At 41.0% G+C, this 17,314-nt stretch overlaps 1 protein-coding gene across 3 annotated transcripts in view; it reads left to right on the forward strand.

Annotated features, from left to right (window-relative positions):
- WDR70 (WD repeat domain 70) overlaps window positions 1-17,314 on the forward strand; it is a 224,996-nt gene that overhangs the window by 54,605 nt on the left and 153,077 nt on the right. For all 3 annotated transcript variants that reach the window (XM_039543618.1, XM_039543620.1, XM_039543619.1), the window contains exon 6: window positions 12,104-12,163. In XM_039543618.1, coding sequence (XP_039399552.1) covers window positions 12,104-12,163 — 60 coding nt within the window. The remainder of the gene's footprint in view (window positions 1-12,103; window positions 12,164-17,314) is intronic.

Raw genomic sequence — 17,314 nt, forward strand, 5'->3', positions numbered from 1 at the left:
AAAGTTTAGCAAATTCTTAAAGAAGAAATAATGAAAAATGTATGGTGGTGTTTTTGTTTGGTTTCCCCTCAGGAGCAAATAATGGAGAATGCTGATTTGTTCACTCTATTGGGTAGAAACCAAGCATGGAAAGTTTCAGCCTAAAAGAATAATTTCTCTAAAAGTTATCAGTGAATGAAAACAGATTATAATTTTGAATTCTTAACTATACCTAGCACCACTCAGCCAAGCACTATAATAAAATTGTATATCTTGCCACCAAAATTAAACCATATCTTGGCTAAAACATAGGTACTTTCTTATAATGCATAGTGAACAGTGCACAATATCAAGTGAAAACTATTGTATCCATTTAAAACTGAGGGGAGGGGGAGGTTTTGGAAGGCAGAATATAATTTATCTGGAGTATGGCCAGGACACTGGGGTTGAGGAAGATTCTCTTATGGAAACTGCAATGGGATTTTTAATGACCACGTACAATTTTACATTTAAAGCCGTTTTATCAGAGATTATAATTTGCCTTGGAAAAGGCTCAAGTGAATCTATCTTTTTCACACAGGTAAGAACAATTCCCAGCTCATAAATATTAATGGAAAGGATGACTTCATAGATTGAGGGCTCATTATGAATTTAAAAACCATCTGAGTGATATTCCAGAATATGTGATGAAAAATAATCACACCTCACCTCCCAACTCTTAAAACTAATTATCAGGAGAAAAAGGAGACAGGCTCTGTATACTTTAGAAGTGTAATATTTATGTGTAAAGAGACATTTACAAACCATGCTGCAAATCTAATTGTATTCCCTGTTGTTAGATACTGAACCAAAGGAGGTTTTTCAGGAAGGGAAACTGAGCAATAAGTGGCAAATGAAGGAAGCAAAGATTCTGTGTAGTTGGTAAAGGGCTTAAAAGACAGTTCTATATTGAAAGTGACTATGTAAAAATCACACTTTTTATCACAAATCTGTAGAGTCAGACTTTTTTTCCTGTTTTTAATTCTCCGGATAGCACTGCAGACTCCACATTGATAGAACTATGCATCATCAGCAAAATTGTTTACTAATTTCCATTCAGTTACACCTGTGGAAACCCATTGTAAGCAGGGGAGGGGGGTTTCACAGGCATAATTGAAGGCATTGTTTAAAGATAATGAGGTTGCACAAGTGAGGTTGCACAGGGTTTCATCAGTCTTGTCCAAACACAAGGTTTGGCCACTGAAAGGCAAGTCTCCCAATCGCTCGCTGGACATCGAGCGCAATCCCTAAGTTTTGGAACCAGGAAGCCCTCCTCATAGTAATTACCAATGCCATCGCCCTCGCCAAGGTATCAGCAAGATCAAGGGTGGATTGCAGTGACATCTTGGCCACCAAGCAGCCCTCAGTGACAAACACCCAAAATTAATCACGTGACGCCTCAGGCAAGTGCTCTTCAAATTTGGACATAGCCAAATAATTGAGAAAGTCGCATCTGGACAACAAAGCTTGCTTGTTCATGATCTTCATCTGTAATGATAAGCAGATGTATATTTTTCTGCCCAAAAGGTCCAAATGCTTAGAGTCTCTGTCCTTGAGGGTGGACTCGAACCTGCCCTGCTGGGATCTTTCATTCACCGCTGTGACCACCAAGGACTTTAGGGCCAGATGGGAATAGAACCCTTCTATTTCTGTACAGACACAAAACAGCGCTTCTCCAAGTGGTTGGCCACTGGTGGTACTGAGGCTGGCATTCCCAAAGGGCTCTTGCAAGTTCAAGGGGCGCCTCATTAACTGGGAGGGCCACTCTCCCCGGGACAGAAGGCTGAAGAAGGTTTATGGGTATTCTCCTGGAGAACTCTGCTTGAATACCAAGGGATTCAGTCACTTAACGTAAAAGGTTTTTGTGCTCCTTAAAGTCCTCCCAGATGGAAGGGGAGGACAAATCAGGTAGCACCGCATCATCTGGGGATGAGGACAAGGCTGTTGGCTAAGCCATCCTGCTTCTGACCCATCTTTGTTCCTCTTCAGGGACCTTTCCCACCAGACACTGCTCTTCGAGCAGGTAGCTCTCTGCTAACTTTGGGAGTGGTGGAGGAAGTTCCATGAGAACATCAGGGTCACAGGTTCTACTCCTTGATTTCCTGATACCAAAATCCGAGGGTGAGATGAGGCCCATCCTCAACCTCTGCGGACTCATCAAATACGTGAGATTCCTCATGATCACTCTCCACCTGTCCTCCCAGCTTTGTCTCAGAGTGACTGGTTTCCTGCTCTAGACCTTCAGGATGCTTATTTTCATGTGGCAGTTGTACCAAGTCACAGGAAGTTTCTTCACTTTGTAGCAGGAAAATGCACTATGAGTACATGATTCTCCCATTTGGCCTCTCTTCTGCCCCCCCCCCCCATGAGTTTTCACCAAAAGCATGGTAGTGGTCATGGTGTACCTCAGGAGGAAGAGAATCCACATCTTCCCCTACCTCGACAAATGGTTGCTGAAGGGCGGCTCCAGAGAGGAGGTTCTCACCCATGTCGACACCACACTATGTTTACTTGACCATTTAGGACTCATTCCAAACACCATGAAGCCAAGCTTGGTTGCCCCTCAACAAATAGAGTTCATTGGGGCCCTTTCAGATTCTGTGAAGTCAAGGGCGGTCCTGTTGACTTACCACTTCCAGGCGATTCAATAACTGTGTCTCACTTTGCAAATGCAACCGTCTAGAACAATTCGCATGTGTTTGCGCCTGTTAAGCCACTTTTTTGCCTGCACCCAGGTGGTCCACTTCTCCAGGTTGTGTCTTCAGGCTCAGGAGGGTTTACCATCCTGCCTTGCATTTTCTGGACAGGTTGGTTTGCCTTCCTCCACCAGTCCTGGCATCGTTGCACTGGTGAGACTCAGCACAATGTGTGCCAAGAAGTCCCCTTTCCTTGGCCCTGATCAAATCATTGGTTACTGAAATATACTGTCTGGGTTGGGGGATGCATCTGGACTTGTTGAGGACTGACGGCCTATGGCCAGAACAGGAAGCTTTGCTGCACATCAACATGTTGAAGCATTGGGCCATCCACAAAGCATGCCATGCCTTTCAGAACCGTATCGGGCATTGAGTGGTTCACATGCTCACCAACAATATCACCATGATGTGCTAGGTGAACAAACAAAGGGGGAGCACAGGTCATGAGCCCTTAGTTCAGGCTGAGTAAGACGTTTTCAGTTGAGCAAGAGCTTTAAATCTTTATTTTGTAAAAGATTGCTCTGCCTAGAGGTGATCAACCTGAGGTAGTTCTGCAATGAAGAAGACTTCACCCCGGTTATTTGTCCACTTACCAGGAGTCCATAGCCCTCTTGCAGACCACCTCAGGAGGATTTTCTCCCCAAGCCACAAATGGTCCGTGAAGGCAAGTGTCCTTTGGACTTTTTTTGGCAGTGTGGGATAACTCCATGATCGACTTATTTGCGATGAGGGAAAACAGGAAGTGTGACCTATTCTGCTCTCATGGGGGTCTCAGCCTGGGCTCCTTCTCCTACATCTTCTGCTGCAGCTGGCAGTATGCCTTCCCTCCTATCAGGGCTGCCCAGAGAGGGGGGCAAGTGGGACAATTTGGCCCGGGCTCCGCACGGGCCCCCACGAGAATGGCAGAGGCTCCCTCCTCGGCCCCGCCCGACCCCGTCTCCGCCCCTCTCCCGGAGCCTCAGCGCATCCAGCAGCATCCCTCGACAGCTGCAGCGTGGCTCCGGCGGGGCCCCTGAGCTCTGTCCCGCTCAGAGCCGTGTGGTAAGAGGGCGGGGCTGCGAGCTCCAGGCTGAGCGGAGGGAGCTGAGCTCAGCTTGGAGCTCTCAGCCCCACCCCCTTACCCTGCGGCTCTGAGCAGGGCGGAAGTCAGGCCCCGCCGGAGCCACATTGCCTCAGTTGAGGGATGCTGCTGGATGGGCTGAGGCTCCGGGTGAGGGGGGAGCTAGGGGTAAGGGGCCGGGGCAGGAAGTCCCGGGGACAGTCAGGGGGTAGGGAGGGGGCAGAGGGTGGGGGGCGCTCAGGGGACGGAACGGGAGGGTTGGATCATGGGCGTTCCCGGGTGTCTCAGGACTCAGCGGGGGTGGATAGGGGTTGGGGCATTCCGGGGACAGGGAGCAGGGGTGGGGTCCTGGGGTGGTGGTTGGGGAGGAGGTCTCTGGGGGATGGTGAGGGGACAAGGAGCAGGATGGATCGTGGATTCTGAGGGGGGGCGGGCAGTCAGGGGGCAGGAAGTGGGTGGGGGTCTGATAGGGGGCAGGGCCAGGCTGTTTGGGAGGCACAGCCTTCCCTACCCTAAAACTCATTCAGCAGTTTGACGCTTTCAGAAGAGCCAAGCTGTTAGTGTTTCCATTAGGGCTACCATCCCTTTCACTTTTCAAATGCCAAATTATAGTCTATATTTAATTTCAGTGCCATAGGGAGATTCATGTCAGGGGAGGGTAGCTTCATTTAAAATTAGCCACTGGGGGAGGGATCACATGAGAAGAGCAATATCCTTCCCAACCCTACCAAGGGAGACCCCCCCCCCCTGCATTCCCTGAGGCTCCAGAGGGGTTAATTCAGTGGTTCTCTAACCACTACATAGCAAACCTGAGTGCGAGCCCCCCCCCCCCCTTTATAAATTAAAAACACTTTTTTATATATTTAACACTATTATAAATGCTGGAGGCAAAGCAGGGTTTGAGGTGGAGGCTGACAGCTCGCGACCCCCAGTAATAACCTCGTGACCCCCTGAGGGGTCCCAACCCCCAGTTTGAGAACCCCTGGGTTAATTTAATTTTAGCACCGTGTCCATTCACATGCATGTGCTATTTTGAGCATTTCAGTTTTCACAACATAGGCTCATCCCAGATTCTGGAACAAGCTCAAATGCTCAGTTCATGGAGTATGTACATAAGCTATTAAAGACAAACCCACAGTAATCGTCTCCAGTTTGTGAGGGAACCCATGGAGCCAGTCTCTAGGAAACAGATAAATGCGTGGAGGTTAAGTCCATTAATGGCTATTAGCCAGGATGGGTAAGGAATGGTGTCCCTAGCCTCTGTTTGTCAGAGGGTGAAGATGGATGGCAGGAGAGAGATCACTTGATCATTACCTGTTAGGTTTACTCCCTCTGGGGCACTTGGCATTGGCCATTGTCGGTAGACAGGATACTGGGCTGGATGGACCCAGTATGGCTGTTCTTATGTTCTAACCTTAATGAACCCAAAGTTATTGAGACAGATATGAGTCAAGGAAGCCAGCAGAGTATCAGAAACCTGGAAAAATCTCTGACTGGATGGGCTCAGGTGTTTGGTCACAAGCTGAGGTGGTTCAAAAGTTTTGGATTTTTTTTAAGCAGAATTTTTTTATTGTTTCTTTAAACAATCAAACACAGCAAACAGCAAATATTTGGCCACACACTTCTGAAACCCCAAACCATATTCAGGTTTTAGCAGACTAATTTCAGCTTTTCAATTAAAAAAAAAAACACAACAAATTTTGAAGGAAATCAGACATTGTCTGTGATTTTTTTCTGCTTTTTAAAAACCCCTAGTTTTCGATCCAGAAAAAGTTTTGATGGAAAATATTTGTCCAACCCTTTAAATGAGCTTTAGTGCCTTTTAGCACTAGCTGATGCTGAGAACCAGTGATACCTTGTAAAGAAGTTTTCTCAAAACTGGGTTAGTGCCGAGATGCAGAAGGTTTATTTTTCCCAGGGCCGCCCATTGGGGGGGAGCAAGTGGGGCAATTTGCACCGGGCCCCGCAGGGGCCCCCACGAGCATATAGTATTGTATAGCAATTTTTTTTATGGAAGGGGCCTCCGAAATTGCTTTGCCCCAGGCCCCCTGAATCCTCTGAGCGGCCCTACCTCCTATCTCAATCATTCCTTAAGTAATTGCCAAACTCAAGATGGATTGAACCAGGCTCATCCTTATCATAGTTATAGTGCTGGTTCTCGGACTTCCTTGCTCTGTCCCATGCTGCTTCGTCTCCTTCCTGATCTCCTCACACAGGGCCATGGCCACACCCTACATTTGGCGATCAGCTGTCTGCACCTTGCGGTGTGGTTGCTTCATGGCGGAATGAGGAGGAAGAGCATTACTCAAGAGACTGTCTGACAGGTCCTACTCATCAGTAGGAAACCTTCCACTAGGATGGCCTACTTGGTGAAGTGGAAGATGTTTTCATTATGGTCCTTAGCCCACAAGGCTCATCTGGTGGGAACTTTGATCCAAGAAACATTGGAATACTTGCTGTACCTTCAGAAATCGGGTTTGGCACTCAGCTGCGAATGAACTTGGCAGCAATATCGGAGTTTCATTTCCCGATCCAAGGGAAATTATTTTTTTCCAATGAGATTTCTGAAAGGACTTCTCTGCCTGCATCCTCTAGTCTGAGAGCTGGTCCCTTTGTGGGAACTGAACAAGTTTTAGCAGCTCTAATGGGGCGTCCATTCAAGCCTCTTCCTTCCTGTCTGCTGCCCCTCCTGTCTCAGAAAACTGCGTTCTTGGTAGCTATTACGTTTGCTAGGAGAGTGGATGAGTTGCAGCCCTGATGTTGGGGCCTTCTTATATGCAGTTCTCTAGGGACAAGGTAACATTGCTGCCATACCTGAAGTTCACATCCAAGGTGGTCTCGCAGTTTCATTTGAACCAGTGTGTGTGCATGTATTTTTCCCCAAGCCACATTCCTCCCTGGAGGAGCAATGCCTCCGTATGTTAGACAATAGATGCTATCTAGCCTTTTATCTGAACAGTTTCGTGTTTTGCCTCTCCTGTTTGTATCATATGCAGACTGCATGAAAGGACAGGCAGTCTCTGTGCAGACCATCTCTGTATGGATAACATTATGCATCAAGACTGCGTATGAGATAGCATCATTTATGCCTCAGCAGATGTGGGCTCATTCGATGAGAGCACATGCAATGTCACTAGTGTTCCTCAATGACATTTCCATATTGGATATATGCAGGGCCACCACATGATTGTCCATACATACATTTATGGACCATTATGTGATCACTGCTTCTTCCAGAGTGGACACTAATGTTGGAAGAACGTTTCTGCGATCCTTACTCAGATAGAGTCTGAGCCCCACCTCCGGATCGGGGTACTGCTTGCAAGTCACCTAGTTGGAATACACGTCTGCATCTACTCAAAGAAGAAATGGTTACTTACTGTAACTATGGTTCTTTAAGACGTGAGGCAGATGTATTCCACGACCCATCCTCCGTCCCTTCTGCATCAGCGTCTTCCCCAGGACGTCTAGTGCAAAGGAACTGAGGGGGGTTCCAAGCCCATTCCCTTCCTCCCTATATGATCCCTAGCCTCTGTTTTCTGGAAGTTGGGAATGGGCAACGGGGATGGATCATTGATGAGTACCTGTTCTGTTTATTCCCTCTGAAGCACCTGGCTTTGGCCACTGTCGAAAGACAGGATAGTGGACTAGATGAACCTTTGGTTTGACGCAGTATGGGCATTCTTATGTTCTTATTCTGCTTTATTTAGCTTGCCCAGGGTTCACCTCAGGTTCAGCTAGGTTTAGTCCAAATTGTAGAATGACTGGTGTGCTCCTTGTATTTTGTCTTTTAAAGTGACTTTCTGGAAGGAGATCACCAATCTGAAGAAGCCCTGTGTTGGTATTAACCTATAGTTGCTTCAAGATAAGCAAAAGCTCCATCTGGGGCTGAGAAAGAAGAGACTGCTGGGAGGAGACACTGAAAGCCCAGCAAACAGGTAGAGGTGGAGTTACCTGCAACAAAGAGGCACAGTGGTCCAGTTTTCAGACTTGTGATCTTCTCTGCAGAAATTGTATGCAAGCTGAGACCAAATTCTCAACCGTGAAAGGTCAATTTAAAGGAGCAGGGGCTGCTGGCTAATTGAATAATATTTTACAGGTTTAAAAACTCATTAACATCTTAAAGCAATAAAAATGCAACGTTTTGTAGAAATACAAGGAAAAATATTAATCAGACAGGTCAATTCCTGTGATAAGTGGGAAGGAAACTAAAGTTGCAATACCAAAATTTTTGTTTTATTACACTCAAGAATATCTGTTCAGATTTCTTGTTGCTTCTAGTAGGGTACAAATTCTCAGTTCAAATTCAACATTATTTAGCATGGCAATAGACTAACATAGAATCCTAGAAATGTAGGTCTGGATGGGACCTTGAGAGGTTAACCAGTCCAGCCCCCTACACTGAGGCAGGACGAACTGTTCCTAGAACATCCCTGACAGCTGTTTGTCTAACGTATTCTTAAAGCTCTCCAGTGACCGGGATTCTACAACCTTCTTGGAAGCCTATTCCAGTGCTTAAATATTCTTATAGTTTTAAAAGTTTTTCTTAATATCTAACCTAAATCTCACTTGCTGCAGATTAAGCTGATTATTTCTCATCCTACCTTCAGTGGATGGGGAGAACAATTGGTCACTTTCTTCTTTATAACAACGCTTAACATATTAGAAGATGGTTATCAGATGCCCTCCCCGCCTCCTGTCTTTTCTTAGGACTAATTATTCCAGTTTTTTAACCTTCCATCAAAGTTCAGGTTTTCTAAACCTTTTACCATTTTTGTTGCTTTCCTCTGGATTCTCTCCAGTTTGTCCACATATTTTCTAAAGTGTGCTGTCCAGAACTGGACGTAATACAATACTCCAACTGAGGCTTCATCAGTGCCAAGTGGAATAATTACATACAATACTCCTATGAATACATCCCAGAATATTAGCCTTTTTTGTGAGTGCTTCACATCATTAACTCATATTCAGTTTGTGAGCCTCTATAACCCCCTTTTCAGCCATACTACCACTTAGGTAATTATTTTCCATTTTGTAATTATGCATTTGATTTTTCCTCCCTAAGTGTAGTACTTTGTACTTGTCTTTATAGAATTTCATCTTATTGATTTTAGACAAATTTTCCTCCAATTTGTTCCATTCATTTTGAGTTTTTACTTTGTCCTCCGAAGTGCTTGGCGCCTTCTCAGCTTGTTGTTGTCTACAAATGTTATAAGCATACTCTCCACTCCATTATCCAAGTCCTTAATGAAAACATTGACCCGTACCGGACCCAGCACAGACCCCTGCAGGATCCCACTAGATCTATTCCCCTAATTTTACAGAGATCCATTGTAACCACTCTTTCAATATGGTCTTTCAACCAGTTTTGCACCCACCTTACAGTAAGTGCACTCCATATTTCATTGGGATTCCAAGTTAGTAACCCAAGGTTAATGTACAGTTTTATATTGAACAAACAATTTGTTTTAGTATTTAGTCAAGCTTATAATTAAACTCTCAAGATGTTCTTCCTAGCACAAAAGTCAGCAATTGTCAGAATATACTACCTAATTTTTTTTCTTTAGAGCATGAAAAATTCTTCTCTGGTGTTCCTTATTTTTTGGAATTACATTACTGGAAAGTCACTAGTTACATCTGTACTTGTGTTCATATATAGACATTTGTTTTTACAAGTTTGAGATATTTATAGTGTCCTCCATAATTTAGGAAGTTTAGAGTTACTAAAATAGAATGAGTCACATTGGGTGGGTTTTTTTTTTTTGTAAATATTTGGCTATTTTTAAGAGATGCTTTGCCAAGATATGTCCCTGGAGGTTGTTATCTTAATTTGTTTTGAATAATCTAAACAGTTAGTTTAAATGTCAGGAATCCTTTGGACAGCACAGAGTATAGCACAATGAACCCTCTGACTGTGTCTGATTTTCAGGAACAAGCTGTTAGAATTCTAAGATTTATCAGGTGATACTGTTTACGCATATCTGTTGCTCTGCCTTTATTGTTAAGCAGCCAGAAATATGTTCAACATGAGTGCTTCACAACAAGAAACCTCTTTATGTGAACTTTGTGTTCATCTCAAAGAGGAGACCTAATTACCACCACTTGGAGGTACTAGAGATTGAAATGAAATAAATGGTCTGTCTTGAACATTTTATTTACTAATCTGAGGGAATTGTATGGGAAGCTTTTTTACTGGTGTTTCTTGGTAGCTTTGAGATAGTTAAATAAAGTTATTTTAATTTTTTTTATAAGTGCTGTAACTCATCTAAAAGATGAAGCATAAACAACTAATTGAAAATAGTCCAGTTCGTTACTACTTAATATGGTAGTGGCAAACCTCCTTTTTCATATTTGTAAGGGCTCCCTTGCCTTGTAACACATTGAAAGACCTCACAAGACAGGCAGGCTACCACTTAAAACTACATTAAGTACTGAAATATAGACATAATTTTGAAAGTAAACCTGTTTTTTGTGAGCAAACATATAACATTTTTCTTACGCCCTTGCTCTGAATATACTAAGAGCATTCAGAATGCTGTTTTTGCTGCTGCTAACCAATGAAGATTCTTAATCTCTTTGGTGATGGAGGTTGTGCTTGAAAGTTGGTGCTTCCTCTGCTGTGGCAGATGCATAAATCTCTGAAACTTATCACTATCTACATATACGATTTTCCTTGCCTGCCTCCTGTTTTATAAAATGTTCTAGAGCTCTTGGTGATATCAAGTACCATAAATTACTGATGAGCAGTTCTTGGTATCACCCAAACAGTAATTAAAAGCACTTTAGAATATTAAAGAGGCTCAGCCACTGGAGGCTTAATTAATAATACAAAAATAACTTTTTCTGGTGCTTTATAGAGGTGGGTCCTGAATTGTAAATAGGGCTCCAGATCCAAACTTCTTCCCTAGGATTGCAGGTATTTGGATCTGGAGTTGTGATCCGTTAGGGTACTTTATGCTGACATTCAACTAAGTGGTCCTGTGGGTTGTATGTAGAATTATCCCCTTTTCTGAAAAATTGTCTGGAGTCTGAGAGTGAGAACGAGTATAGGCTGTTTAACTAAGCACGTGTCTCTGATTTGAACCCTTCTCCTAAAGAGGCTATGTCAAACTCTGTATTATATTTACACTAATGACCATTTGGGGCTTATAGAATGTAAATGAAAAGAAATTAAAATAGGAATTATTTAATCTTATGCTACACCTATGTCAAATAGATGTGCAACAATCTAATGCAAGCAACTTGCATTGTGGAATCTGGTGTCCGTGAGTTTTGATATCCCTTGTTAGGGCTCTACCCTATGGACAGTTTTACTAATTACACTGTAAACTATACTTTAAAAAGTAATTTTTAATCGAGTTCTTATAGTAGAAAGTTATAACAACAGATCTGACATCAGAAAGATGGATTGTAACTATTTTAGAACATTAAGTAATGCCAGTTAAATTAGTGTTTTGTGAATGGTTCAAGTGACCTTCATTAAAACTTTAACTTACACAGACTGAAATTCCTTCAACTTTACTATTTAGAGTAACTATTTACATATTTGTAACAGTTGCTAAATAGATGTTTTAGAGTTCTTATAAATCTTCTGGGGCTTGTAAATGGCTTTAGGTCTATATATTGGGTTAAAACAAACTGCTCTGAATTACATCAGATGGACTACATCGCATAGCTTGACACAAAAACTGTCCTAGTGGCATGCTTGTGGTCACAGTAGAGCTTGATATAAATCTTTAAAGCCTATCCTTTGTCCTATCTGCATTGTATATAACATGAATTGTTATGATGTAGTTTTAGATTGTTGCATTAAATGTGTAATAAATAATACTTGACAAATTCCAATGATTTGAGAGGTAGTATGATTTATTAACATTTGTAAGTCAAGATTTTACGGTCTTTGGGATCAAGGGCCCAGCAGGAGAAGTTTTATTTTTTCTACTGGACAAAATGGAAAAATAATAATAATTTAGATTTTCATTAGTTTTTAATTGTTCCCCTCCCCTTAGGTATATGTTCATTTTAAAAAGATCCCAAATTGTATGGTTTCTTCTCACTGAAGCTATAAGAACCCTAATGGAATTTCTCCTTAAATACTTAAAGCCTATCCATTATTCTGTTTATTCTGCTACCTCATTAATGGCATATACATATTTTAAAACATTTTATGCTGAAATGATTTTACTCTCAAAAATATTATCAGGAAAAAGTAGAAATTGGTTTTCATTTCCTGTTCAGAGTAAGCAGCTTATTTTATTGCAATGGTTTTCTTGATGTAATGGCAATAGGCTACATCCATAAAATTGTATTTTTTGTTTGTTTGTTTCAGAGCCCTGTCAAGAAAATTCCAGACTCTCATGAAATTACACTCCAGCACGGGACCAAAACTGTAAGTGATAACTCCTAGACTTTTTATATCCTTATGGATTTCTCCAGAACTTTTGAACTACTTATGACAAATGAGATAAATATATAATTGGTGGCAACAGCCATAAAACTTAAAATGAAATACAGTAGGAAAAGGTGAGTAACCTCTGTCCAGCTGAGTAGCCACCAGTGCCAATACAAAGTTCATTTCTGGACTCTGCAGCTATGAAGATAAGCAACAAAAGGCCTGATATTTGGAGGTGAAGATGGAGGTCATAAAGATTGATGGTTGCGAAATGCCTTTTTTTTTTTTTTTTTGGAGTGGTGGCTGCTGATATCTGTAGTTTGGGGCTGTGGGTAAATCCTTAACTGGAAAACTGGATCATAAGAGCAGAATCCTGTTGGGAAATAATTTAAGCTCCTCAGTTTTCTTTCCAAAAGGAATAGGAAAAAAGCAAATGACAGGAAGTCCATGTCAGAACACATTGAAGTCTTGATGTTCATGTGGGTCATTCAGAATTCAAATTGAAGAATTCAAATTTTCTGCCCTGAGAATAAAACAAAAATTAGTGGTAGTATCAAAAATTTAACTGATGAGACAATCCAAGTCCCAGTAATGATGTCCTTTTGCACATTTATCATACCATTCACAAGAGAACCCTCTTGAGTGAACCTTATGACATGTGCAGTTTTTTACCTTTCAAGATGTGCAGTGAATGAAGCAAGGGGCTCGCTTTCTCCTGCAGACTTCTTACAGATTCTTCCTCTCAAGGAGGATGACTATTTTGCCAAATTTCATCTTTTCCCTCAGTTTAATACAGGAGCTGTAATACTAATACTAATACAAATGTAACGTTAGTGGCTAATAACCACTAACCTCTAAAGTGTGTGAATGCTGTCTCAAGAGAGAAAAATCCTTGAGCTAGAATAACTCCTCAACCAACATGGTTAGAGTGGTCCTGCTTGCAGGGCAGACTGTCTTTCACTAGCTTTTCTTGGTGGAGCTGCATAAGCAGTTTGTGATTTCTTTGACTGTTCACAGCAGGATGCGGTGGCACCAAACTTTCCAAATTTTAATACCCATGTAAACCTATAGCATTTCTTCCAGTTCCGACGTATCTCTGGTAGAGAAGCTGTTGAATACCTGGGATTTGAGTGAAGTGCCAGTAGGACTTCAATGAAAATAGTAGTCCCTGCTGCATACTTTTTCTGTATGTGTAAATGATAATGCTTAAACATTTTTTAATTTTTAAGTGTGTGTATGTATTAATTCATTGTATAAAAATGTCAGGGTTTAACGTGGCTTTTTACACTCATCACTGAAATGATTTTTTTTCATACACAGCAGTTAAACATGGTATTTAAAATGCTGGTGCAATAAAACCTTCATGATACCAGGTCAGGAATGTCTTTCTTGTCTGGGATAGCTCAGTTTCATCAATGACTGTAAACATGATAATATTCAGACTGTGTTGTTTCACTAATAAAGCATGTTCCTTTTTTATCCCCACTATTCATTTTTAGTGCATTCTTACTTTGTGTTAAATACAAAAATATTACAGCATAATAAATCAGAGCAAATCAAATGTGCCCTACTCTGAAATTCAGGAAAGCTTGATCCAGCATCTTAAAAAACCCTAAGTTCTGATCCCGGCTCTGCCACTTATTTGGTATGTGACCTTGGAAAAGTTCCCTAATCAATCTGTCTCTCTCCCTATGTGTAAAATGTGAATAATAGCGCTTATCCACGTTTTTTACAATATTTTGACATCTGTGGGTGGAAAGCTGTGTAGAAATGTTTCAGCTGTGAGCTCTTTGGGGTAGGGGCTGTGTTCTTGTGTGTGTGGAAGGTACTTAGCATATTATAAATAACTTTTTTTTTCCCTGTCACAGACACACACATTTCTCATCTGCTTTCCTCCTGTAATCCCTTCATTTGCTCCAGTGACCCCATCCTGTCTCATCTCCTGACCCCATGGCCCACAATGACTTTGCTATCAGAAGCATCGGATTTGGGGTGGAGTGCCCATATTGGCAACCTTAAGACCTAAGAATGAATTAGATCTTATGCAGAATCATACATGTATAAAATGTGCCTTTAATTGTTTATAACCTTTAGAAAAACTAGTTTCCTATTTTGTGTGAGGTGCTATCTACTTTTGCAGTACGTTAGTTTAAATTACCCGAGAAATGAATTATGTGTTCTGTACAACTGTTTGTATATCAACTAATCTGCTGGAACATCTGTGATAATATAAATTGGTTCAGATCACCACTGATCAATTTCCCATTGCATTGTGCTGCAACAGGCCAACTGAATAATTGGAAAAGATTAATAATGAAATGGACACAGCTTTTTGAAAAATATTGTCCAGCCTTAAAGTAGTTTGAACAAATTCTCAAAATATGTTAGAAAAGAACATAAAATATACCTTGTGTGCATTTGGATGCTGCTTAAATATAGATGAGAGGTATATTTTATAAGCTTGATGGTTTGCCAGGGTTTCCTAAAAACCTTATATGATTTGCATTTTAAATGAATAGATTCTTGATCTTTCAACATCTCATCTTCTTAACAGTACTGTTTGGTGTCTGTTGTAAGTTCCTTTGAAAGACGCATTATTTTTCAGACCTGAAGTGATTCAGTTATGGCCTGCGTAAACAGTCTGAGTGCACTTTGGGTAGTTGATTTGCTGTATATCAAAACATTTATGGAAATATTAAAATAACTTATTTTCTGGATTGCTTTCAGTCAATATTTTAAATATACTTTTAATTTGAACTAGGTTATATATGCTATAAAGTTTTAGTACAAATGTATGGCATTATCAATGCTTGTGCAGTGCTTCTTCTTTAATGCAGTTTCTATATTTGTGTGGCATTTTAAAATGGAAGTTGTAATTTCTAATTAAAATATTTATTGTTGGGAATTACAGTCTGGGAAGCCTCTTAGAAACATTTTGACTACCTATGAATGCGGCTGTCATCAATTTGAGAAGAGGTGAGATACAGATTAGGCATATACAGTACAAATAGATTGGATCAAATGAACAAAACAGATCACTGGAAAAAACAGTTATCCCACAGAAGGGCTATCCAGTTTATTTATAAAGAAATTACTCATCTACACATTCATACAGTAAAATGACAATCCTTTAAAAATGAGTGGAACTCTCTATCTTTTTTCAGGACATAGTCAGTAGAGTTTCATTTATTAAATGTATTTAATCTAAACTTAAATATCCCATCTGTATCTCTTCAATCTAATGATTTTAGGCTGATGATGACTGTATTCCTGTGCAGCTGAAATGAATCAGAAAAGATTTCCCAAGCTAAAGAGTCTTTCCAGAAACCTGATTAATTTTCCAGTTGCTTTGCTTGTATAGAGTATTAGGAGTTACTTTTTCCCAATGAAACTGCAGAAATAAATTTTCTCCTGACAGCTTTGACACTAGGTGAGCATGGGAAAAAGAACATAAAGAGATGTTCTGAACATCATGCTTTTTAACTTTTCAAATCACAGCTGGGACAGTATAGATAGTAATTGTAGCAAAGAAGCCCATTTTAGAATATTACCTGAATGCAGGGTTAATATGGGGTTTGTCCACAGGCTCTACAGTCTACAAATCCTAAACAAGGTGAATGGTGTGCAAAGATGTTTAAATTATTAAATAGTTAGCTTTTCCAGAAATGGGAAATCATTAAGTGGTCACATTCTGTTTATCATTGTCCTAAATGTGAAATTCATCCTAGTGGACAGGGCCTGAGGATTATGTGGTGCCTGGGACCTTTTGATGGCCCCTTGTACAGTGATATATTTAAACAGTTTAGGATAGAAAATGAAGAAAAATGCTATATCCAATTGAAATTCCATGGGGAATTTAGGTAAGCAGGATATAATAGCCAAATTCCAGTTTGTGTAGAGACCCTGGACATAAATATCTGCTCTTGTGAAAAATGTAATGGGTTTTCAGGGTTTTTTTTTTAATATCTCACCTGAAAGATGGCACTTCCAGCAGCAGCGCACTCCTAAAATTATGCTGGGTGATTGGATTAGTACTGACTCAGAAGAAAGGAAGTTGCTTGATTAATCACTATCATCACTTCCTACACAACTTGAATTTTTCTGGTAGGTCTCAGGATGGAATCTCAGACGTGTATAATGGTACCCAAAGATGCTGGTGACTTTGACATATATCACTTTAGGAGATGTCTGCTTTCACATTTAAAAAAATATGGAAATCTCACCACAGGTTTCTATGCTTTTGCTACCAGAAAAAGTATTTATAGCTCCATATACACACTTCCCTATGAACTCTCTACTACTCCCACAGAATTTACAAAAAAACATATACACCTCTACCCCGATATAACGCTGTCCTCGGGAGCCAAAAAATCTTACTGTGTTATAGGTGAAACCGTGTAATATCGAACTTGCTTTGATCCACCGGAGTGTGTAGCACTCCCCCCCCAGAGCGCTGCTTTACCACGTTATATTGGGTCGCATTATATCGGGTTATAGGTGTGTGTGGTTAGAGCCTTCCACCACTGGAAGGGAATTCATGTATTACCTTTTCTTGATATCTTGCTAGCAAGGGGTTTGTTGCTGCAGAAGGTCATGGTTCCTCTTGACCATAAAGCTTCTAGTGCTTCTACTAAAATTTCCAGATTTTCTTCATTAAGGCCCCGTCCTTCATCCCATTCCTGAAACCTACTGCTTGGCTGCTGAACAGCAGGCATTACTAGAATATGTTGATCTCTACCCTTCTGGAAACATGTTTCCAATAGGCATTACTCTGCTCTATGGAAATGATATGGCCATTGACACTGTGTTCACTTCTTCAGAGTTCACCCTTAAGCACTGGCAAGAGCTCTTGGATGCCAGAAAACAATCTAAATTAATCTCTCTCCTGCACTTAGATTTTCCTTAGGGTAGTTAAGTTACAGAATCTTCCCAAGGTCTTCCAGTGCTCTTTCTGAAGTCTAAAACTTGTTCTTCAAGCCCTCATGGCTCATCTCTTCAAGTCACTTTATTTCCTCTTGTTGAGGGTAGTCTTCCTTGTGGCAAAAAGGCTTCTGATCTCGGTGCTTTACTGATTATGTATTTGTGGAAGAAAAGGTAATCCATGGCATAGCCCAGAACTTTTTTCCCAGTGCTAATACCATCTACGCT

The sequence above is a fragment of the Mauremys reevesii genome, linkage group 6 (genome assembly GCF_016161935.1).
Source record: "Mauremys reevesii isolate NIE-2019 linkage group 6, ASM1616193v1, whole genome shotgun sequence".
Taxonomy (NCBI): Eukaryota; Metazoa; Chordata; order Testudines; family Geoemydidae; genus Mauremys; species Mauremys reevesii.